This window comes from Chanodichthys erythropterus, chromosome 11, assembly GCF_024489055.1.
Source record: "Chanodichthys erythropterus isolate Z2021 chromosome 11, ASM2448905v1, whole genome shotgun sequence".
NCBI lineage: Eukaryota > Metazoa > Chordata > Actinopteri > Cypriniformes > Xenocyprididae > Chanodichthys > Chanodichthys erythropterus.
In genome coordinates, this window is record NC_090231.1 from 5,085,931 (window position 1) to 5,112,582 (window position 26,652).

Below are 26,652 nucleotides of genomic sequence, written 5' to 3' on the forward strand. Positions count from 1 at the left end.
GTACCGAAACGGTTCGGTACAAATACGCATACCGTTACACCCCTAACGTACACTCATACACACCTCGGGTCGTTTGCGACCCTATACCATTTTTACAAAAAATGAATACAAAAAAAAAGGCATTCTTTCATAATTTTATGAATTTTTTTCTTGTTATATTCTTTATAATGAATTGATTGAGGAATTAAGGGGACTTTGGGTATATGCAGTCAGATTCCCAGCTCCATGTTGGTGTTTCTTCTTTTTAGTTCACCCCACTCATTTTCCATAGGGTTCAGGTAAGAGAAATGGGACGGCCATGGCAGAAACTTGGTTTCGTGCTCAGTGAACCATTTTTGTGTTGATTTTGATGTTTGTTTTGGATCATTGTCCTGATGGAAGATCCAACCACGGCCCCTTACATGATTTCTAGCAGGGACAGTCAGGTTTTGATTTTTTATCTTTTGCTGTTTGCTACAATACATAATCTATCTGAACAAGATGTCCACAACCTCTGGCAGAAAAATAGGCCCAAAACATTAAAGATCTAGCAGTATATTTCATTGTACACATGTGGCACTTTTTTTTATCCCTGTGTGCACCAAACCCATCTTGAGTGTTTGCTGCCAAAAAGAACATTTTTTTTTTTTATATACATCTGACCACAGAACATATGAAAAGTAACTGACACTACTGGAAATTCAAACAGGATGGGTTCTATGGTCAGATGAAACAAAAAAAGAGGTTTTTGGCAGCAAACACACAGCAAACACATACACACAGCACACCACGTTTTATTAAAGAATCATCGCAGACACTTGATAAAAAAAATAAGCTAAATATACACCCTAAATAGATTCTATTATATGCAGAACTAGCCTCAGGACAGAGAAAAAATAACTGTTTGTTCATTTATATGGTTGAGTCATGATGATTCAATGCACTCTTCTTTGCTCATCAGTTATTATTAGGGCCCGAGCACCGATGGTGTGATGACCCTATTATAATTGCTCAGTCAATTCTTCTTCTTCTCTGAAATGAATCACATTTTTGAGGGCCTAAACATGCTCGAAAACTCATGAAACTTTGCACAAGCATCAGAAGTGGTGATAATTTATATCTGATATGGGTTTCAGAATTGGGTATGGCAAAATGGCTTGATAGTGCCACATAGTAAATTTCAATTAATCGCCCTTAGTGCTACGTTTCACGTACAGTTATGAAATTCGGTAGACACATGTAACAGCCCAATACCTACAAAAAAGTCCCCGCTACAAAATCTAAAAAACTCAACAGGAAGTCAGATATTTTGAATTTTCTTTCCAAACTTTTTTTGCAGTTTTTGCCATTTCCAGATGTTGTACTTTAACGAACGCCTCCTAGAGCTTTAATCAGATCAAGGTCAGTCTAATCGAACATTAAATTGTGAAGATCTTGAGTTTTCGCTGAAGGGCGTGTCTGTGGTGGCCTGGCAAAGTTTGATGTTTTGCAATGAAGTTGTTGTAACTCAGGTATACAATGTCGAATGTTTTATTAGAATCCAAGCCTACATGCCAAACATCTGCATGCCAAAATTTAGTTATAGTCATATCGCCACCAGCTGGTAGCAGGAAGTGTGGCAAATACAAATGACTGACGTAGTCCTCTGATATTTATATACTTAAACGCATATTGCCCACCGTGCTCCGTTTTCCTAAAGCCACCGGGTGGAGGTCGCATGGGTGCGAGGGCCCTTTCATTGCTGCTTGCAGCTTTAATTTCTTTATGCATCTAGTAGTTTTCTGCAATGCTTTACCAGCTGCACCACAATGCAAAATAGTACTCAAGGTGAATGTGTCCTGCTTTTGCTCATCAACACGTACTTGGATGTTTGGGCTCGATTGCTACTCTGACGATGGGCGTGGCTTCAAAGTTGATTGGCGTGAAGGGTGGGCAGGCAGGAGATGTCGAGATGGTGGCCGACTTGAGAATGAATTCCTCCATACCACCAATACCTGCAGAGATACAAATGACATTAAACTAAACTGCATTCAAAAGACCAGTCAAACTATTTTTACACAGGATTTTAAACCTCAGGACTCCACTAATGTTCCATAAAAAGAGTTGTTAAAAAAATTTAAACATTATTATTTATACAACGGCTGCCTGACATAACAAAGGCCCCTGTGTGTGTCCGTTTAGGTGGGAGGGTGTGTGAGTAAGAGTGTAAGCATGTGTTTGTGTGCACACTGTGATGGAAAAAGAAAAACACTTTCAAGAACTTCTGAAATAACAGACATGATTGCAGTGCTGTGATGGAGGAACCCTAAAATCTGGTGGTGATATGACATCTGGCCTAGGGCAACATCCCTAAAAAAGTGTACTTAGTAACTCGGTTGTGATAGGACTATAAATATTTATCAGCTAGAAAATAAAACAAGTAGTCCAGTGGTTTTTACTTTTCACGTGGGTGGGCCTGGGCTCACTATCATCTTTAATAAACCAACAACATATCAGTATTTTAAAACTTAAATATATGAACACAAATATAACATGCTGCTGTGCTGTGTGATACTGATGTTTATTAAAGTGATTTAAATGGAATATAAAAATACATTAATAATATAAAATGAATATTACTTTTTATAGATGTTGTTTATACCAAAAAAATGGGGAAAATATGCACTATAAATTTAATATAAAATAAAATTTTACAGATAATATTTTAACTTTGCTAATATTTATTTTTTTTTTTTTTTATATTTTAATTTTGCTTTGGCCTTAGTGCAGTAAAAGCATTACAATTTTATTGTGAAAACAACAAGCTGTCTTAATAACCACAGTAAAAACATGTCTGTATATATGGAAATATACAGTTGCCTTTTATGTTCAGAAGATAGTCCCTTGCATGGGAATTAACGAAATATTACTAATACTTAAAAAAAATAAAAAAATAATAGAAGGTGCCAGAATGCTTCTGTAAGGCCCTGTTTACAGCTGATGTGTTTTGGTCGCTAAATACAGGTGTAAACAGGGTGTAAAATGCTTGTCCACTTTCGACCACTTCCAAAGATAGCTGAAAACACTTTTATAGTGAAAACGCTCATGTGGTCGAATGTGTTCAAACAGCCACAAAACACCATCTACACTCCATCTACTGACCTAATGTGTAAACATTATGGGAAGAGCTCTAGCCTGATGGGATTTAAACTTTAAAGACCCAACTTTGGTTTGAAGATGAAAAATGTACTAAGCACAATGTTCTCTCACCATTCCTGATTTCTAACACACACTCACAGCGTTCGGCCGGTCTTGTGTCTGTCGGAGCAGAAATGTACCTACCTTGCCAGTGCAAACTAGCCAAAACAGGTGTAATATTTTCCCTCTACCTAGTCCCTGTTAAAAGTCTGGCTGCAGCATTATGGACCAAATGAAGGCGAGACAAACAAGTGACCCCTAAATATGATAAATTGCAGTAGTCCAGTCTTGAATGCGTGGATAACGGTTTTTAAGTCCCTGAATGAAAGAAAAGACTTAATTTTGGCGATCATCTAAGCTGAAAAAATGCTGATTTGACAACTGAGTTTATTAGTTTGTCAAATTTAAGTGCCGGGTCAAAAATAACCCCCAAATTTCTTGTGTAACTTACAATGTTAGTTACAGGACCCAAGGTTTTTGAGAGGATATTGGCAGAATCCAGACGTCCAAAAACTTCAGTTTTGGAATCATTTAATTAAAGGAAGTTTTCTGCCATCCAACTTTTACCTTCACTCAAAGATAGAAAGATTTGAAAAATCCCATTCATTTAACCACCCATAGACCCTCCCCTCGAAGAAATCAGGACAGAAGTGGTAGAAAAGAGATGGATTAAAACACCGGGTGTAAATGGGAATGTGTCTCCCTCTTCTACCTGTGATCCGATCGACCAAAACGCATCTTAATGCCAGGTGGAAACAGGGCCTAGGTCATTCTAGCTGAATTTAAAATCACTGGTCAAGAATGAAAAAATTAAAAATAGACATAATGCAACATTATGTTTTTCAAAAATAAAATAAAAATGCAAAATACATCAATTTGGAGAGAGGATGAGAGTGGTAAAATACAGAAAACTAGAGGCTGATCATGGATTATGAATATAGATACACTTCTTACAACAATCTCATTACTGAAGAAATTTCCTCAATTGCTTCCTTTGTGCTGCATGTGCAAAAGTCCACAGTAAGATCTTAAACTTAACAGACATCTTACACTTTCCAAAAACAAACAAAACTTTTTTGGGACTGATTGGCAGGCAGTAACCTGGAAGAAATGCATTCATAAAAAAACTGCCTGATAGGGACAACTGAATGAAGTGCTTCAGCGGCTCAGCAAGAAGACCATTTCACTCGCCCCTCGAATCCCATTCAGTTGAATTATATCAGGTCCAAGAGTGTTTCCATCAGGACAGCAGAGCCCCAACTCGAGAGGTTAGTTTGTTCAGTCAATGAACCTGCGATGAGTCAAGAGCTTCTGTCAAAGGCTGGGCTTATTAAGGCCAATTCCAGACAGACTCGCAATCGTGTTCATGAGCAAACACCTGGAGGCTATAAAGACGGTAATAAAAATGGCTTAACAATAATCACAGCGCAGGCCTGCAGCGGCCGTATGAAGTCTTAAGTCTGAAGGTTCAGGCGGCGTTGACTCGCTGAGTCGATCTCTCCCACGAGATCAGTATCTGCGCATTCAGAGCATGACATCATGGATTGAATCAAAGGTTATTATATTATGCAGACATAGTAAATACAGAAAAATAAACCATGTGTACGATGTCAAATGTGCAGAAGCATTAAAAGCTGCTAAATTAATTTAAAACGGAAGGGTTGTTAATGCAAAGCAAGATACACAGTCGATGAATTGCTCATCGGAGGGATCGTATGTGTCCTACTTTGACATTCTTTCTATAAGTGTTTGCATATGTCTGGATCAAGGCACACGTTTTCCAGGGAAGGATGTTGCACAGATGCCTCGAGGCGTGGGAAAATGAGACGCTCTCTTTGGTTTAGAACACACAGACTAGTTTGTAACTATTTTAGAACACAGCATCCTTGGGAAAAAAAAGAAATACTTGATTCTGATTGGTTAATTGTGACATTCTATGGTCAAATATTTGTGTATAATGAAAGTCAAACTGTATATCTGACTTTTTTCCCGAGCAATTGATTTCCTCCATATCTGTGCTAGTTTCACGTCTCTCGTATCCCCCTTCTTCTCACATAAATAAGCTCAAAATAAAATCAAATTTTTATTTTCATTTATTAATTTATTTGGTAAGTAGCCGTACAATAAGCTGATTAATGTACATTTATCAAGATGTACAAAATCAACCCCTTCTGGGTGATACAAGATCAAACTGATCAAACTGTCAGGGTTTAGTTCATACCTTTCTGAATACATTACATATAAGGCTTGACGTGAACTTTTCTGCTCATCAGTCACTGTGTCTAGAGGTTTTCCAAAGTTACTAGCTGCTCAGCATTTTCACTGGCCACAATTTTGACATGGGAAAAAACTGTGATATAGATATTTTTAATATTATCAGGTTTATTAGGCTGCTGTCACTTTAAAACCTGATGCACAGATCCATTATACTGTTACACATGTGTTTTCTTTATCAACTGTTTACGTTCACTTTAATATATAACTGACTGTGTTTACGTCAATACTCGCCAAGACCGGCATTTTGACATTATTTGTGTGTATTTGACTGTTTAAGCGCAATAAGAAGTGAAAAATAACTCGATTTAGTACTGAGAGGCGGCTTTATGTGTGTGTGAACACAAAATCTGCAGTAAAATTATGCGCAATATGCACAATCACATGCCAAAATTCAAGCCCTGTAACAGCAACAATATTCATCTACAGCAAATGAAAAGAGTGAGTAAGGGGAGGAGGGTTTGTGTGTCGACTCGCTGTCAGAGAGATGAGAGAAAGAGCAGCTGACATCGTGTGTCTATTCTGAGGTCAATAATCAATATTGTTGACAACACTACATTGCGCTTAGTTTATTTTCTTCAGATGCCTGTTTAAAAGACTACAATTGAAATTATGTATTATATATGTAATTCAACTCACCAGAGTGGCTAGTAGGAGTGACTGTGTTGCACACCATTGCTGAAATCCACCCGTATTTGGATGAAATGAAAATATAAAAAAACTAAAAGCTAATTAAAAATAATAATATAAATGATACAATATAATATAACTACTATAATATTATTTAAATAATACTAAAATAATACATTTAGCCATTGTTTCATGGAGCATAATGTTGCAAAAAGCACCGTTAAATCAAACATTCAGAAATTAAACAACCACTAGAATTGTTGGTAAATCAATTGTAAAACAAACCTTCCTAAGGCCTTAAAAATAGAGTTGATTTCTCTAATGACAGCAGGAAGAGAGAAGGCTGAATGATTTGAAAAGAGGTTATTTTACCCCTCCTCGACCAACAGTCTTTTAACCTGCGAGTCACTCGTTCATCACTGAAAGTCGAGCCACATGCAGCGGTCAGTCTAGACACAAGAGCTCTTTGTGTGTGTGACTCTTTAATACGTCCAGCCGGGCCCGAGGCACACTGCCATATTTATCCACAGCGCTGATGATTTCCTGTTCGTGTTGACCCCTCTCACCCCCTCCTCCCGAAACACTGATTCAGGGCCAGCTCGCCCCCGTCCAACACATCATACAGCCCACGGCACGGCGGATCTCAGATCAGCTACTCGGGACAAATTCAGGCTCTCTAAAAACAAGCAAATCCTTCGCTCATCGGCATCAGATGGTGTTTTAATGATTGCTACATAAATCCATCCTGCTCTAAACTTTTCACCTCACACATGCTTCTGATTTCCACACCACAGAGCTGCAGATTTTCAGGGTGAAAAACGAAGAAAATGAGCACAAGGCAATTATTACAACATAAAAATAAATACATCTAAACTGGCATTTTTCTGAAGCAAATACCAGTGTAGATTTCAGAAGCCAATTGCAAATGTAAATTTCACAGCATAATGTTCACTTCGTTAGGTTATGCATACAGTGTGTGGTGTGCTATTTTAGCCATCAGCATACTGTATGTGCAAATATTTATTTATTTATTTTTAACTGTGCAAACTCTATACACTCAGTTTGTGCATATGCCTATCAGTTAAAAAAGAAACAGAAGGGATGGAACAACAACAACAAACACTAGAATGATGGAATGAACTATAAAGCAAGCATTGATAGAACAATGGAACAAAAGACTGAATAATAGAACAACAGAAGATAGATAGATAGATAGATAGATAGATAGATAGATAGATAGATAGATAGATAGATAGATAGATAGATAGATAGATAGATAGATAGATAGATAGATAGATAGATAGATAGATAGATAGATAGATAGATAGATAATACAATAAATAGAATGATAGAACTATAGAACGATAGATAGAAAGATAGATATACACAACCTGAATTCCGTAAATGTTGGGACGTTTTTTTAAATTTGAATAAAATGAAATCTAAAAGATTTTTAAATCACATGACCCAATATTTTATTCACAATAGAACAAATGTTTAAACTGGGAAATCTTGCACAAAATGCACAAAATGTGCTCATTTCAAATTTGATGCCTGCTACAGGTCTCAAAAAAAGTTGACACAGGGGCCAACAAATGGCTGAAAAAGCAAGAAATTAAAAAAAAAAGATTCAGCTGGGAGAACATCTAGCAACTAATTAAGTTAACTGATATCAGGTCTGTAACATGATTAGCTATAAAAGGGATGTCTTAGAAAGGCAGACATAGTCTCTTAGACATAAAGATGGGCAGAGGCTTTCCAATCTGTGAAAGAGTGTGTAAAAAGATTGTGGAATACTTTAAAAACAATGTTCCTCAATGTCAAATTGCAAAAACGTTGCAAATCTCATCATCTACTGTGCATAACATCATCAAAAGATTCAGAGAACCTGGATAAATCTCTGTGAGTAACGGACAAGGCAGAAGACCTTTATTGGATGCCCGTGGTCTTCGGGCCCTCAGACGACACTACATCACTCATCGCCTTGATTGTGTCAATGACATTACTAAATGGGCCCAGGAATACTTCCAGAAACCACTGTCGGTAAACACAATCCGTCGTGCCATCTGCAGATGCCAACTAAAGCTCTATCATACAAAAAAGGAAGCCATATGTGAACATGGTCCAGAAGCGCCGTCGTGTCCTGTGGGCCAAGGCTCACTTAAAATGGACTGTTTCATAGTGGAAAAGTGTTCTATGGTCAGATGAGTCCAAATTTGACATTATTGTTTGAAATCACGGACGCCATGTCCTCCAGGCTAAAGAGGAGGGAGACCTTCCAGCATGTTATCAGTGTTCAGTTCAAAAGTCAGCATCTCTGATGGTAGAGGGGTGCATAAGTGCATACGGTATGGGCAGCTTGCATGTTTTGGAAGGCACTATAAATGCTGAAAGGTATATAAAGGTTTTAGAGCAACGTATGCTCCCCTCCAGATGACGTCTATTTCAGGGAAGGCCTTGTGTATTTCAGCAGGAAAATGCAAAACCACATACTGCAACTATTACAACAGCATGGCTTCGTCGTAGAAGAGTCTGGGTGCTGAAATATGGTTTGCCTGCCGTCCAGATCTTTCACCTATAGAGAACATTTGGCACATTATTAAATGAAAAATACGTAGACGACCACAAACTCTTCAGCAGCTGGAAACCTATATCAGGCAAGAATGGGACCAAATTGCAACACCAAAACTCCAGAAACTTCTAACCTTGATGTCCAGACGTCTTGAAACTGTTTTGAAAAGAAGAGGAGATGCTACACCATGGTAAACATGCCCCCATCCCAACTATTTTGAGACCTGTAGCAGGCATCAAATTTGAAATAGCTCATTTTGAGCATATAAGTCTAAAATTTCTCAGTTTAAACATTTGTTATGTTATCTATGTTCTATTGTGAATAAAATATTGGCTCATTTGTTTTGAAAGTCTTTTAGTTTTCATTTTATTCAAATTTAAAAAATGTCCCAACATTTCTGGAATTCGGGTTTTAGATAGAACGATACAACGATAGAATGATAGAATGATAGACCAATAGAACGATAGAACGATAGACAGTTAGAACAATAGATAGAACAATAGAACAATAGAACAATAGAACAATAGATAGATAGAACAATAGAACAATAGAACAATAGATAGATAGATAGATAGATAGATAGATAGATAGATAGATAGATAGATAGATAGATAGATAGATAGATAGATAGATAGATAGATAGATAGATAGATAGATAGATGGCATGCAAATATTCCAATGACATGATTTTTGTGATAAACATTCCACAAAATGTCAGATTTAATCTAATAAAGCTGAAACTATTCTTTGATATATCTATAATTTGATATATAAGAACTTTATGCATTCTTAAAATACATATTTGGAACTAGATGTACACATCTTCAAACTTTAATCTTAAATGTCTTAAAGTATTACGTTAATAAAGAGCAGAACACACCACAGTCAGTGAGTTAAGTGGTTCGAGCTGAACTAATTGAAGAAAATTGTAGAGAAGAAAAGGATAGATGAATTTCAATACAGAGCTCATCTTGCAAGTGTTTAACTTCAACTTGAAGGGAAACATCCAAAATGCCCCGGTTCTGAAACGGCCGTCCTCTGATAAAAGCTGATGCCAGAGCTGAGGACACCGTTCACTCTGCTCTTTATAACTGTAAAACAGAGACGCTCTTTCAACATGAAACATGAGAAGGTAATTACTCAAAGGTGACTGCGTCTCAGAGGCATTCCTCAACAAAAGCACAGAAAAGCAGAGAGGACTGCTGAAATAACCTGGGAAGAGAAACATGTCGATTGAATACAGTAGGAGAACAGAACCGCTGCAGGAATCTGGGCCACACATGGAAGAAATAGACGCTCTTGAAAAAATGGAAGCTAAATTTGAGCTGAAGGGTTTTGGAAATTAAGAACAATTACATTCTGGCAGAAACGATGGTGGAAATCAAGAAGGGTTTGTTGCGAAGTACTTCAGAATGAGAAAAAAAAACCAAAAAAAAACCAAAAACACTACTTTGGATGTTTTAGAATTCTGCAATGCATTCTATTATCAGCCTTTTCAACAGAGTAGATGAAATTAAAGTAAAAAAGGCTAATAAAAATTACAACAGACAGATATGCAGAATAATACATATATATGAGCAATATCGCATGGCTACTTGTATCTGCATAACAGCATGGCTGTGATTTGGCCATAGGTAATCACAGCTGTGCTGATATAGGGTGATATCACACAGCTATGAGTGTGATATTGCGTTTATACAACAGTTCGATGGCACGAGTGTGTAAATAAATAAGTACAACAACAACGGAGTGTCTTTAAAAACCCTCTTTTGTGCAGAACTATTTCCTTCCGCCACCGATTCAAATCTAAAGTTGGCAGTTTAACAGTTGAGCCCGAGATCCGTTACTAATTCTAAAACATCACTTTAGAATTAGTAACGAAGGAACGCTGAGTCCCTCCATTGAAGCTTATTGTATTATGGAGAGAGAGATCGCCTGAGCGAGTGTATTGCCTGCATTTGATATAGCATTCATTCTTCAGGTCGATGTCCATAATACTATATCCATTATAAAAATCAGTTTGAATGTCCGCTGAGGAAAGCGATATCTTTGTCCGTTTAAAATTTAAGGGCATTTCCCATGACTGCGCTAAAACAACTTCCTTGTTTACAACCAGTCCCTTTCAATTTGCTACTGAATCCCTTATTTGCCATCTAATGGTGTAATAACGTAACTAACAAGTCGAAATCACATTCACTAACAGACCCTTTGAAAAAAAAAAAAAAAGAAACTTAATTTTCCCCTTAACCCAAATCAATTTGCTCTGGAACAAGTTATAAATTAATAAGACCCGTTTAATATAACCAAAATGAATTATATCATGTTTAACCATATCTACATAAGACTCAGCGGCAAATTCCCAAAGGACTAGCCGAGATGAAGCTGTTCTCGGTGCATTCATCTGCAAAAGAGTCTAAACAAATTGTAAAATAGGTGCTATGTTTATATATGAGTCACATATTTGATGTCTAAATAACTATATTCTCGCCTAAAAAAAACTCATAAAACTATATTGGTGATAGATTTGATTTGACAGTCTTTGCAAGCGGAGTGATACAAATGGTGAAGTGGTTCCAATGCTGATACTAGGGGAATATTGCACAGCTCTCAGCCAATCAGATTTGAGAACCAGAAAGAGCTTTTGTAAAAAAATAAAAAAAAATAATATACAGTATAAAATATGTTTTATTTTAATCAAGTGATAAAGTCAAATGCAAAATGTCTGTCTTAAAATAAATACGAAATTCTGCATTTTAATAGAAGTGTGAAGGTTTTGTGAGCATGAATCACTCAAAATACACAAGCTGCTAAACACTTTTGTCAAATCGACTGGCTATTTTTAATCACTCTAGATGGCATGGCATAATACTATACCATAAAGTTGGAAACTCCATTCGAGTGTATTTTAATCAGAGCTAAGTGCAATGCAGTTCTCCAAAGACATACAACTTGACGCTAACGGTCAGACGTTCATCCGCTTCCTCAGTGTTTTTAACTCCATTGCTTCCAGCGGTACAGTACTGTACTGTGGGAGATCATTATTGAGTCGAAAGCCAAGCAAACAAACAAAAGTGTGTGCTGTCTCTCTTGGCAAGCGTAGAAGGAGAGTCCTCTGAGGACAAACAAAGGTCAAAGGTGAAACTGAAATCGCCCCAGACCGACTGTTTCCGCTCACACAGCAGCGCTAGCTCTGAACTACGGCCTGGCATCGGGGCCTAAGGAGGCTGTGTTTGGATCTCGTCCTGATTGCAGTGTTAGTGCGGGTCAGGGAAGAGAGCTTTACATCTGTCTGAGTGGTTGGAGGGAATAGAGGAGGAACAGATAGAGCGAAGGCAAGAAAAGGCGGATCAAAGAGCACAAAGGGGCAAACAACCGAGAGCAAGTGATCTCAATGACTCAAGCGAGGAGAAATTTCCTCCAACCACAAATACAGTTGGCCCAGGCACAAGTTATATAAAGAGTGTTTTTTTGTTTTTTTCACTCGCGGTGCCTTTGGCAGCTGTGGCGGCTCTCAGCTGTGGTTCTCCCAGTCTCTTCAAAGCCGAGAAAAGCTTGAATAATAATCAAGGCTAATGATTTCAGCAGACTTTAGTCCTGCCTGTTCCATCATGTTTAATAGCACACATACAATTTTACTCAATGTAAAGCCAAGTAAAATTAATTCTGTGACATACTAGTAAGAAAGTTATATTGTCTTTGAATCACTGAAGAAACTGCTGAGTGAAATGGTCATGGTCAACTTCTAGCTTTCTAACCAAAAGAGTTTTTATTAGTGCAGTCAAACAATTAATCGCATTCAAAATAAAAGTTTATGTTTACATAATATATGTGTGTGTTTATTATGTATATATAAATACACATGCATGTATATATTTAACAAGATATTTATATTTATATATAATATAAATTATATATAAATAAACATATATGTAATTATACAATATAAATATTTTCAAAATGCATGTATGTTTGTGTGCATTTATATATACATAAATATACATAGTACACACTTATATTACGTAAACAAACTTGGGTACACAAACTTGCGATTATTCCTGATTAATCGTTTGACAGCAACAGTTTTCATACGTCATGAACACTACCATTTTGAGTACGAGTTTTTAAGAAAATAATACTTTTTATTTTGCAATGATGCAATATATTGATCAAAAGTGATGGTCATTAATGATACAAAAAATATATTTTCAATAAATACTGTTCTTTTAAGCTTTCATTTAATCGAAAAAAATATATATATCACAGTTTTAACAAAAAATATTAAGCAGCACAACTGTTTTCATCATTGATAATAAAAAGAAATGTTTCTTAAGCAGTATATCATCATATTAGAATGATTTCTGAAGGATCGTGTGACACTGAAGACTGGAGTAATGATGCTGAAAATTCATCTTTGATCAAAATGGTCCTTTAATTTGTAACAATATTTAAAAATATTTCTGTTTTTACAGTGTTCTTGATCAAATAAACACAATTTTGGTGTCTAAGGGTGTAGTTCGGTTTGTTTGGTTCATTTGGTCCAGAAAAAACAAACAAAAGAAAAAACATTTAATCCTGGTCCAATTAGCGTGCAGAAGGGCAATTTTATCACAGAGCTGCACCTAAAGGCATAGGGACACATTCACAACCTGATTGGTCAGATTTGATGACATATGCCTATTTTGAGACAGAACTTACAGAACAATCAAAACAATGCTGTGTGCTGAGGTAAATGTGCTCGTTGTGTGTGCGTAGCCGGCATATGATGGGATTTTGGCCAGCTGGGAACTCGTGAAGAGTTTATAAAATGTGTAAAGTAGTCAAAACAGCAGCGGGAATCCCTCCGGCACACACACAAACGATCAGCTGCGTGGAGACGTGCGTCTGATGCCTGAGATGGGCAAACTCGCGACTATGATGAGAAAAACTGGTATGCGTGAGGATTCTGTCCTTTTTAGGGTCTCATCTTCCTGTTTTTGGTTGGTTTACATGTCTTTGGTCCGCGTTGCCTTCTTATATCATTCGAAACGCACCAGAGTTCTTTGGAAGCGGACCGAGACCCATCTTTTCAGCGGTCTCGGTCTGCTTGTTTGGTGCGCACCAGGGTTCGACTGGCAGCGTTCACACATGTTCAAATGAACCGCACTAACAGAGCAATCGCACCAGGGTTCGTTTTAATCGAATCAAACATGACAAGCGTGAAAACACCCTAAGAGACTTATTCCAAAAGCAAAACTTACCGACCCCACACTTTTGAACATAAACATGTTGTCATTTTTGTCATTTGAAGCATAGTGAGTGAAATCTATGTGAGATTTGCAAGGTAAGAAGACACAGATAGCTGCAGTAAACAATCACAATTCAATCACAAGTCAGACTGTAACTGTTTAATGGTCAAACAGTCTGATTCATTGAAATATGTTTCAGAACTTTATGACTAATTTAAAGTGTGAGGTGGCATATTGCTTTATGTCATGTAAGAAGAAGCACACAAAACCTCTGTCGCACACAATCTCCTCAAATTCTCGCTAAAGTAATTGATTTCTGGCCACCCATCTTTGAGTTTGTCTTGTTAGAGCTGAGAGCTGCTCGACTCTGACAGCTGTGTGAATAACAGGTCTTCCCCTCAAACACTCCCTTCCTTTTGTGCCTCTTTGTTTTCTTTTTCCTGCGTATGAGATGGACACTGTTCGAATTAGGATGCAGGTTGATGTCATCAGCGAGAGTTTGTGATTAACGTTTCACTTCATTCGTTGTTTACAGCACAGACACAAAGCTTTGTTTTCAGTGCCAAGTAGTGCGGCCCATGTTCAGAAATAAGAGATGAGAGATTTCCACAAAGAATAGACAGATTTTGGCTGCAAAACTGGATTGTTTATATAATCAGTTTCTTTTTAAATCCTGGTCCAGACTGTCAGAACAGGGCTGATTTAATCACTGGGGTATTGAGCACTGACGGACAGCTTGAAAAATGTTGACTAAACATATCCAGTCTCTTTGACACACTGTTGAGGTATTAATTTGATATTAATGAGGTATTTATTATCTTTTCCCTTTCCAGCCTGATATTATAAAAGATACTGTCATGAATTATGCAGTAAGTGGTAATTAGGACATCAACCATTTTTCCTTTCTGTTTTGTTCATTTTTATTTAACAAACAGCTGGAAACATTCCTTAAAGGGTTAGTTTACCAAAAAAAAAAATAATTTCAAACAAACATGTATCAGTGTCTGTACATACACTATATTGCCAAAAGTATTGGGACACCCCTCCAAATCATTGAATTCAGGGTTTCCAATCACTTCCATGGCCACAGGTGTATAAAATCAAGCACCTAGTCATGCAGACTGCTTCTACAAACATTTGTGAAAGATTTGGTCTCTCTCAGGAGCTCAGTGGATTCAAGTGTGGTACCGTGATAGGTTGCCACCTGTGCAATTCGAGACCATTCGTGAAATTTCCTCAGTACTAAATATTCCACGGTCAAATGTTAGTGGTATCATAACAAAGTGGAAGCAATTGGGAACAACAGTAACTCAGCCACAAAGTGCCAACTTTCTGCAGAGTCAATAGCTACAGACTTCACTGTGGCCTTCAGATTAGCTCAAGAACAGTGTGTAGAGAGCTTCATGGAATGGCCGAGCAGCTGCATCCAAGCCTTACATCACCAAGTGCAATGCAAAGCGTCGGATGCAGTGGTGTAAAGCACACCACCACTGGACTCTAGAGGAGTGGAGACGTGTTCTCTGGAGTAACCAATCACGCTTCTCTGTCTGGCTATCCGATGGACGAGTCTGGGTTTGGCGGCTGCCAGGAGAACGGCACTTGCCTGACTGCATTGTGCCAAGTGTAAAGTTCGGTGGAGGGGGATTATGGTGCGGAGTTGTTTTTCAGGGGTTGGGCTTGAATCCTTAGTTCCAGTGAAAGGAACTCTTAATGCTTCAGCATACCGAGACATTTAGGACAATTTCATGCTCCAAACTTCGTGGGAAAAGTTTTGGAATGACCCCTTCCTGTTCCAACATGACTGCGCACCAGTGCACAAAGCAAGTCCATAAAGAACATGGATGAGTGAGTTTGGTGGGGAGGAACTTGACTGGCCTTCACAGAGTCCTGACCTCAACCCGATAGAACACCTTTGGGATGAATTAGAGCGGAGACTGTGAGCCAGGCCTTCTCGCCAACATCACTGCCTGACCTCACAAATGTGCAAGGTTTAGGAGTGTGCCATAAACACACTCCTAAACCTTGTGGAAAGCCTTCCCAGAAGAGTTGAGGCTGTTATAGCTGCAAAGGGTGGGCCAACTCCATATTAAACCCTACGGATTAAGAATGGGATGTCATTAAAGTGCACGTAAAGGCAGGCATCCCAAAACTTTTGGCAATACAGTGCATATATGTGTATATTCTAGATATTTTTCTTATAAAAACCCATCGCTTGGGTTTTAACCATGGTTTCAGATGGCAATCCCATGATGCTTTGGTATAGGAAAAACAGGGTTAGTTACTTTTTTTTTTATTCCAATGAATATCTGGAGTGGGTCTATAATTTTTTTTAAAGTAAATAAACACACCTTGAAGTCTTGACTACAAAAAAGCCATTGAACATTTTGACAGCTCTTGCCAAGAAAAAAAAAAAGATCCAACATAAAAACCACAGCTAGAGAAAATGAGCATTTGAGTATTTGAACTTTTGATTCAAAATCTTAAAAGTTACTGACATAGTGTCAACTAGCTCCAATCTCTCCTTTTCCTTGGTATTGAACGCTAAATAATACCATGACATTTACATGTACTCCAAAGAACTTTCTTTTAAAGTGTAAATGAAAAGAAAACAAACAAATATAATAACATAAAAAATGGTTGCTTTATTCTTTACAGTTCCGCCATTTTAAAAAGTACAAGACTTTGTTGCTTTTAGCGGTGAATACTCTTTCTGGCATTAACAAAAACAGCGTCCATCAAACCCGTATTGGGAGTTTCACCTGACCCTCACCGCTCCTCAGAGACGTTCAGTGCTTTAGTTAGTTGATTAGGCATAAGATGAAACTCAGACTCTTGTGGGTGATTTCTGCAGACACTGCGCCTCCCCACACAGATTTGACTGGTGCCAGTAGGCGACTATGCCAACGCTGGACTCATAAGCGGATAGTTTGGTGAAGTTGGCTCCAGATGGATGAGGATTTTTTTCCTTGAGTGCCTTAGCATGAATCTGAAGTAAACTTTCACTAAGCACATTCTCTGAAGTTTTTACACCACAACGCTTGAAAATATTTTTTACCTCTAACTAGATTTTATTCTGTGAGAATAGTCTGCCTTTTTCATTTTCATAAATCTTTTTTTAACTTTCCTTATTGGTGCTTGCCATGGGAATTTTAATGGAGCAAAAAGAAATGGTAAAAAAGACTGCTTTGATTAAAATGCAAGAAAATATTAAAGGTCATGAGGAGGAAAACTGATCATCTAACCAATTACTGCATGCATTTAATAACAATGCAAGTCTTTTATTAATTTGCATTAACTTCTATGCAAAATACTAATAAATTATTTTGATACTTACTGAACAGTACTAATAATGATGCTTAAAGCCAAAACCAAACATCATCAAGCAGTCTTTTATATAAAAATATATGTGGTAATTTCATAGATTCTCAGTTCTCACCAGTGACCCCATGGATCAGGACACTTTTTTAGTGCAAAGTAAGTGTTAGGAAAGTGCTGTGGTTGCTTTAGCGGCAAAAAGAACAACAAAACAGCCTTTTATACTCTATAGCACTTAGCAAGCACTACTAATGACACAATCTCAACTGGCTTTTACAGATTTAGAAGCTGTTAAATTCATGTCAGCAGTCTTACTTTTTTTAAATTTCATTCAGTAAAATTGTCTAAAAACTTTTACAGCCAATTTTCTTCAGTCAAAACACAAGTGTGAGACCAGGTTCCTGGGCTGGTCAGCATTTGAAAAGCAGCATTCAGCAGTGATCGCTATTCTACAGGGGATCATATGGAGTCGTGGAAAAGAGCTCTTTTTGGCTCCGTTTGGAGCGGCATGGAAAGTCCCCTCAGTGGAAAGTCCCTCTCCTAAACTTGACAGATTGTGGATGTGTAGGATCATGAGAGGCCGAGACAGACTTGCCCTTTGGCCAAGAAACACACACTGAATATTACATTACATTAGATTTCTGCGCACACACACATACACACGCTTTCTTCTCCCAAAAGATCACCCCTAATTGTACCACAACACATGAGCAACCAAGAAAAAGAGAGCACATAAAAAAAAAAAAAAAAAAGAAAAAAGAAAGATAAAAAGCAACATAATAGAAGCGGTGGACATATATATGTCCTCACATATATCCTCAACATGTCTGCAACAGCTCTGACAGGCAGCATGTGGCAGCAATATGACCACCGTCACCACAGGAAACAGCCATGTAGAGGAAGTGAGTGATTCTGTTGAGGGAGCAACAGTATGAACATTGTGTAGAGTGAGTTAGAGGCAAAGTGAAGAGGTTTGGCTTCTGAAAAAGACACAAGCCTCCCCTGATGTCCTCAAATAAAGTTCCTTGAAGAGCTTAAAAAAGGTTCAGGCTGCAAATACCTTTTCGATTCTAATTAAAACATTTTAATAACATAAAAAGAGTCAAAAATCTAAATTTTGTAGCTTTAGTTATCTTGGTTTTCATGTATGTGCTAGTGCTAAACACACACAGTTCTACACACAATTTCTGCCAATCTCATGTTAATCTTGAGTACATACAGAGTAGTAGTGCATCCTTCATATCTCCGAAAAGTCTTTAGTTTTATCATATTTATAAAAGATAAATACGCCGTACCGAGTCTTTCTGAAAAAAGCAGAGCTCCTGGAGGTGTGCCGTGGGCGGAGCTAAAGAGTCAAGAGCGTGCGCAGCTTTTCCGTTGAGATCGTCTGCAAGCTGTGACATCTAAATAAAAATGGAACAAAAGCGTTCATGTTGTTTACTTTTTATGCACTTGTGCGCTGATCGCCAACATAACAGATCTGATGCAGCTTTACTCATCACTCATCACAAATCCAGCGCCGAACTGGGACTTGTTTACAAAGTATTCATCACCGAAATCCCAGGAACAAATAAACATACGTGCACAACTCCGTTGCTGCCCTGGAAAATCAAACTTCAAGTAAACGCGAGCGCGCATTCAAACGCAATGTCAATACCCCGCATTTTGAAAGCGGCTCCCTGATGAATGCAAATATCTCCCAATATGAAAGCTATTTTAGGCTGGGCAGTGTAGTTGTAACCATCTCTTAGCTCTGTATCAAAGAAAAAATTGGTCTTATTTGCACTTTGAATATTGAGAGAGTGCGATTATGGTTTCAACTTGAGTATTGTTGTCTTTTACTGCATATGATAATTCATACTCAGAAAGTAGAACTGAAATGACATTCATTACAAGATGATTAGTTAAAACATTTCAAATACACCTGCAGAATATTTTTTTCTAGTCATGTATTTCGCCATTGAGGATTTCTTAAAAATAGTGTGTAAAAATCTTGTCTCGTCTCGTCTCGTGAGATACCCGTCTCGTCACACCCCTACTGTTCCCTTAACGCTGGGTTCTTTGGGAAGCTGAAAAAGGTCATCTTTCCCTCACAACCAAAAACACACTCCTTTGTTGACAGGAGCTGCATCTCATTTCAGAGGCTGCGTCCTCCAGAGGTCGCATTTGAAGGCTGAATACTTCATCAAGGATGACTTATTTAAGAAAGTAACTGTAATAGAATTGACTGATATTCATTGTGAGGTGCAAAATACTGTAATTTCTTTCTTATTTGCAATCTAATGGTTATTTTTGAACAGTTATTATCTTAAATGACTCAATGATGTATGCAGCCTTCGAAGGGTGCAGCCCCTGAATTGGGACACAGCCATTCTTGAAAAATCTCTCGGCTTCCGTATCCCGAACGAAACGCGTTGATGGGCGTGATCTTGCTCTTGCTCTGAGTGATGTGTGTGTGTGCACGCTTATCAGGGGAAAGTGTCCATACAAGGAATGCGGAATTCCTTGTATAGTCACTTCTCCCTTTATGACGTCATAGAGGTCATACTCAAAAAACAAACCAAAAAAAAAACCCCGGTCCACAACTGGAAGTAGTATACTTGGCACAGAAATACTCTGTCATACATCCAACTTGTGTTTTGAAACTTTGGCCACGTTTAACATGAGAATGCAACTCTTTAACAGTGTAAGTCAGAATGCATGAAATAGCATTACACCCCCCACTGAGTCTGAAATTTTCACATGCATTTTTTTTCATATTCGTCATCCTAAAAATTCATCATGCACAGAAACCTTACACACTGAGTCTGATGCATAATAATTAATCCTATGCCAAAAAAAAAAAAAAAAAGTTTAAAAAAAAAATACAAAATGGAGTCTTCAATCAGTGAGGATGATTTTGTTGTTCTCTTTCTTCTTAAAAAGAGAAAAAGAAAGATGAAATATTATGTCCATCCAAACCATGAGACTGCATATAGAGCAAGGAGAGTTCCACCTCCTTATTAAGGTGCAGTGGGATTTTCCCAAGGGATTCAAAGTTTACTTCAGGATGTCAGTGGATCAGTTTGATGCTTTGCTAGCACACTTTGTTTGTCATACAGTGCTTTGTGCTGTGTGACGAAGTGGATCAACTGGATCAAGTCAGACGCCATTCTGGATTTTGATGTTTGCTTGTATGGTTGCTCTGAATGGTCAAATCACCTCTCAAAATGCTATGGATGTGATAAACGCAGAAAACTGAACCCGATCCGAATGTTTTCATGACAGACGAAAGTTTCAGAGGCAGTGTGTAAATGTGATTGACACAACGTGAGGTCGTATTTATTTTTTAATGTGCAAACATTTTTGACGAGAATTTCATACTCAGTGTGCAAAGACCCTTACAATGCAAAAAATCCTATTCATAATGAGTATTTGAGTCTTGTTTTGGAAAGTTAAAATATCTAAAAATACTTAAATATACATTGACTTAAGAATGTGATGTTTAGACTAGTTTTCATTGATTGTATCTTTAAACAACTGTGGCTGATATTTTTATATTTTTATGCTTAAAATAAGTGGAAAAAAATCTGACAGTTCTGACTTGTAACAATGTTCATAGTTCAGAGAAGGAGGTAGGAAACAGCAAAAAATGAATGCAACTTTAAAAAATAAACAAATAACAAAACGAAAATCAAGCAACAGCCAAGGCCAACATAAATTACAGGCCTGGTCCGTGGGACTCCAGGGCTGCATTTAAGTCCATTTTTTTAATGCCCTGCCCTCACTAACTTCCCTCCATCTCGTTCACCTGGATGTACGTCATTGTTTACATTTCACAAGTGCCTATTACTGGTGGAAACCTTGAAATGTGTTTAAATGGAACGCAAAGTCCATTGAACTGATTCCATTGAATCCTTTCATCTGTCGGCGTTGGTAATGCACTTTTATGTTGTTGTTTTTGGCGATTAGGACATCCACAACATGCACACTTACGCACCATTTTAAAAAATATAGCAATACCAAAATACAAACAATGTAGAATAGCTTGAATACAGTGTGCGTCTCCCTCAGACTGTAAACGAAGCTCGGGCACACCGGATAATAAAAGCCCTTAATCACTTGGAATCCAATAAGGAGCTGATTTATTATTAACAGTTTTATTAACTGTGTAAAAAAAAAACAAAAAAACAGTCAGCTTAAAGGGTTAGTTCACCCAAAAATGAAAATGATGTCATTAATGACTCACCCTCATGTCGTTCCAAACCCGTAAGACCTCCGTTCATCTTCAGAACACAGTTTAAGATATTTTAGATTTAGTTCGAGAGCTTTCTGTCCCTCCATTGAAAATGTATGTAATGTAATAAAAACATCATCAAAGTAGTCCATGTGACATCAGTGGGTTAGTTAGAAGTTTTTGAAGCATCGAAAATACATTTTGGTCCAAAAATAACAAAAACTACGATTTTGTTCAGCATTGTCTTCTCTTCCGGAATCCTTTCCATTGAATTGATTCCATTGAATTGATTCCACTGAATCCTTTCATCTGTCGGCGTTGGTAATGCACTTTTACGTCGCCGTGGTTGTTTTTGGCGATTAGGACATCCACGACATGCACACTTACGCATCAATTTAAAAAATATAGCAATACCAAAATACAAACAATGTAGAATAGCTTGAATACAGCGTGCGTCTCCCTCAGACTGTAAACGAAGCTCGGGCACACCGGATAACACGTCAGCAGCGTCTTACATCAGCAGAGTCACTGCGGAGTCGTGAACCACACTCCGGAGCAGAAGGGGGCAGTAATGCACTAATAAGCTGGATGCCAACTGCCGTAAAACAGGAAAGAAGATTAAGCGGAGTTGTGAACGCGGATTGACAACAGATCCGGAAGAGAATACAATGCTGAATAAAGTCATAGTTTTTGTTATTTTTGGACCAAAATGTATTTTCGATGCTTCAAAATGTCGTGGATGTCCTAATCGGCAAAAACAACCACGGCGACCTAAAAGTGCATTACCAATGCCGACAGATGAAAGGATTCAATGGAATCAATTCAATGGAAAGGATTCCGGAACAGAAGACAATGCTGAATAAAGTCGTAGTTTTTGTTATTTTTGGACCAAAATGTATTTTCGATGCTTCAACAAATTCTAACTAACCCACTGATGTCACATGGACTACTTTGATGATGTTTTTATTACCTTTCTGGACATGGACAGTATACCGTACATACATTTTCAATGGAGGGACAGAAAGCTCTCGGACTGAATCTAAAATATCTTAAACTGTGTTCGAAGATGAACGGAGGTCTTACGGGTTTGGAACGACATGAGGGTGAGTCATTAATGACATCATTGTCATTTTTGGGTGAACTAACCCTTTACGGTAGCTACAAGTATTATGTAGTTAAATGTCAAAATTTCAGTAACATCATACACTAGAGTTGTGTGGGGTGGGAGTAAATTAAGTGCGACCTGTTGTGACGTCACAATCGTGTTTCACTGTACTATGGAGCTGCCTGAAGTGTACATGTTGAGTAGACTTGCTCCCTCTGTCAAAATCGAGGGGTTGAGGGAACTTCCCTCACCCATTTGACAAAGTTCAGTGCACTTAAAAATGGCAGTGGGGATTCCCCCGAGGGGATGTGCTTAGGGAAGTTTGTGAGTGTATGTCTAAAAGTGGAGTTAAATGCAGCTCAGGCCGGTCTGGCATGCAGGTGATGCTCATTAACACTTGCACCAGCGGCCTCGCTCCGTTCCCCTTGCTTCATAGCCCTTCGCCAATTTTTGGAGAATATTAGTAGACTGTCTTAACATCTGCTAACACCTTGTTTTGATGCTCCCCAACAGACCTTCTACTGACTATAAGTAACTTTGCAACAACATGTCAACTTATTCTAAAATATCAAACCTGAAACAGTCTACTATACTCTAATGAGAGTTAGTTGACATGCAGTTGCAAAGTTACTTATAGTTACCTCCTTGTAAAACCTCCTGCAACTGACTACCAATAGTAAGCAGCAAATAGTGTAAAATAAAAGCTAAATAGTAACTATGTCAACAACACGGGGGAGAAAATCAAGTCATCAAACCATTCTATGGGGTCTTTAAAAAACAAAACTATAATTCACCTGAAAGACTTAATAGTTCTGGAGAGCATGAGAAAAAAGGTAAAAGCATGAGAAAATGTACAAAAGGGATAGACGCTCAGCGGAGCAGTGAAATCATCCGTCTGTGCTCTGACAGGCCTCGATGACACCATTCCTGTCTAGGGGGCATGTAGAGCGTTCTGCTGAGCAAGCATGAGTGTGATACACACATACACAGCAGTGCTGGAGCCCCTATATACACAGTCCAGGTGCTGTGGGGGGTGTCAGTGTTCAGTCATTCAATCAAGTTACTCTTAAACGCGTCTTTGTTCTAAAGCTGCTACAGTCTAAAAGCTGTGTGTGTGTGTGTACAATATTCAGACACCTTCAATATCTCATTCATTAATTCAGTTTATTCACTATAGTTTAAAAAAAAGATTTAAACTGTCAGAAAAAAAATTATCTTAATTACATCAGATAACACTTAAGCAAAACATGGTCAGGTCAAAGTGTCTGAATAATATTTGGTTCCCATTTTTGGTAACACTTTATAATAATTGCACGCTATGAAGCATTAGGTAAGCATTATTAAATAGTTAATTCATCACTTATAAAGCATTAAAGCTATATACATTCATATTTACAGCTATAAATGCTTTATTCTTGATTTATAAGCATATCTATAATGTGTTTAAAAATTGTATTTTCATACTTTATTAATAATCAATTTATAATTTCTAAATTAAGTATTACATTATTTACAAACCAGTTATTTAGGAGTTATCAGTGGATCATAAGACCATTTAGGAAGTGTAAGTAAATTATTAATAAACTATTTAAACATTAATTTATACATATTATTTAGACATATAGTAATAGTTACTTAGTGTGTTAATAAATGCTTTATTAACACATATTCCAACTGCAATTCATGATTAATTCAGGTAATTATAAAACATTTAGAAGTGGTCAGTTAACTATTTTTGTGAGCTCATCTAAAGTGAGGACTGTTTATGCTTTGTAAAGCTTTTATAAATGAGATTTAAAGATTCAGTGATCTTCTGCACTGCTGTTCTCTGAAGTTTTACAGTTAGTACTGAGGTAGTTTTGACACTAGAAATATGTGTTAATAAAGCATTTATTAACACACTAAGTAACTAATACTATATGTCTAAAAAATAAGATGCATAAATGTACATTTAAATGTTATTAATCATTTACTTACACTTTCTAAATGATCTTATGAACCACTGACAACTCCTAAATAAATGGTTTCTTAATAATGTAATACTTAATTTAGAAATGATAAACTGATCATTAATAAAGTAAAGTTCACACAGCTAATATAACCCTCAAAATGGATCTTTACAAAGTGTTTATCATGCAACATGTCTAATCGTGTAAGTATGGTATTTATTAGGATGTTTACATTTGATTCTGAATGAGTTTGATAGTGCTCACATTTAGCAGTACATTAGCAACATGCTAACGAAACATTTAGAAAGACAATTTACAAATATCACCAAAAATATGATGTTATCATGAATCATGTCAGTTATTATTGCTCCATCTGCCATTTTTCGCTGTTGTTCTTGCTTGCTTACCTAGTCTGATGATTCAGCTGTGCACATCCAGACGTCCTGCCCTTGTCTAATGCCTTTCATAATGTTGGGAACATGAGCTGGCATATGCAAATATTGGGGGCGTACACGTTGAGATTCGCCTGTTCCTCGGAGGTCTTTTAAACAAATGAGATTTACATAAGAAGGAGGAAACAATGGAGTTTGAGACTCACTGTATGTCATTTCCATGAACAGAACTCTTGTTATTCAACTATGCTGAGGTAAATTCAATTTTTGAATCTAGGGCATCTTTAACATGCGGTGACAATGGCAGATGCACAAAGTTCAACATTACGCTTTTTCAAGAAATCACGGAAAGATGAGCGAGAAGTGAGGCTTCCCATTTACAGGACACACATATTTCATCACTGGAGTGTAGTAGTGAGACTTACACCACACAAATCTGCACAATGCCAAATGATTTGGTCTTATTATAACAGCGGAAACAACTTAAAATACTCCATTTATGGACATACAGATCATCTGAAACTGTAAAGGGTCCGTTTTATTTTCTATACACTCTACAAAACATTGCACTACTAAACATTAGTGAAAGGGCGCTAGCCAGACAAGATTTAAACGTTGAATACCCAAGTTTGGTTTGAAGAGGAAAAATGTACCAAGTACAAAGTTCTGTCACCATTCCTGATTTCTAACACACGCTCACAGCGTTCGGCTGGTCTCACGCCTGTCAGAGTATAAATGAAAGTGTGAAAATGTGTTTTTCCTTCATCTTCTTTCATGTTCATATGTAAATTGTGTGAGCTTATTTCATCCATTAGATCGACAGATTTGAAAAAGCCCATTCATTTACCCAGCCACAGAAGAAATCCGGACAGAAGTGGTTGAAAGTGGACAAAAGAGACGGATTAAAACACCAGGTGTAAACGGGAATGCATCTCCCTCATCTACTTGTGATCCGATCGACCAAAACGCATATTAATACCAGGTGGAAACAGGGCCTAAGAGACTTAAAAAGCAATCAAATGCCCTTTTCTAAAATGTCACCCACTCTTTTTATAAGTGTGATTCATTGTGGCATATTGATTTGATATTACAGAATATTGACAAAATGTATGTTTCTTGGTAGTTTTGGTGAGTGGATGTCATCCGGTAATGGGCGATGAAAAAAAGAGAGTAGTCATACTGAGATCAGAGGGCGAATTTCCTGAAGAGATGGCAACCGGTGGGCACTAAACAAACAGAACTTACTCTGGCACTGCCAACCTCAAAACACATTCAGATCTCCCAATGCTTTTCTCAATTGCTTCCACATGTCTGAAGCTTCCTCACAAGTGCTCATCATTACAAATCGGGCACCTTTCAAAAATGCTGAGGCTGAAACTACTTTGTTTCAGTAACTAGCAATGTAATCAAGTGTCTAAAACATCATATTGTTCTCGAGGTCATCCGTTTTTAAGCATAACCACATCAAACAACCTACAAAAAATAAATTCAGTTGTTTCCTGAAAAAAAAAAAAAAAACAATTAAAAATTATTTCTCCATGTCTCACAGACATCTAAGCTTACTTATAACCTAAATCCAACTACAAGTGTCTAGGGGTTACCATTTAACAACCAAGCCTGAAACTCCACGCTGCTAATAAAATCATATTTCATATCTTAATCTCACTCTGTACTGCTTTAAATACACCATCTGTGTCTATCAAAGACCCGCAGAAACATGAACTCACAGAACCGTCCTGATTTCACAGCGGCTGGCGGGTTGAAACGACACCAGTAGATTAAGAGGAATAAGATTTGTGAACAATCGCAGAAAGAAGG

General features: G+C 37.5%; 1 protein-coding gene across 3 annotated transcripts in view; it reads right to left on the minus strand.

Annotated features, from left to right (window-relative positions):
- The window catches only part of efl1 (elongation factor like GTPase 1), a 148,077-nt gene that overhangs the window by 46,780 nt on the left and 74,645 nt on the right, over positions 1-26,652 (minus strand). For 2 of the 3 annotated variants that reach the window (XM_067401088.1, XM_067401089.1), the window contains exon 16: positions 1,842-1,973. The exons of the other annotated variant lie outside the window; for it this stretch is intronic. In XM_067401088.1, coding sequence (XP_067257189.1) covers positions 1,842-1,973 — 132 coding nt within the window. The remainder of the gene's footprint in view (positions 1-1,841; positions 1,974-26,652) is intronic. 3 annotated transcript variants of the gene reach the window in all.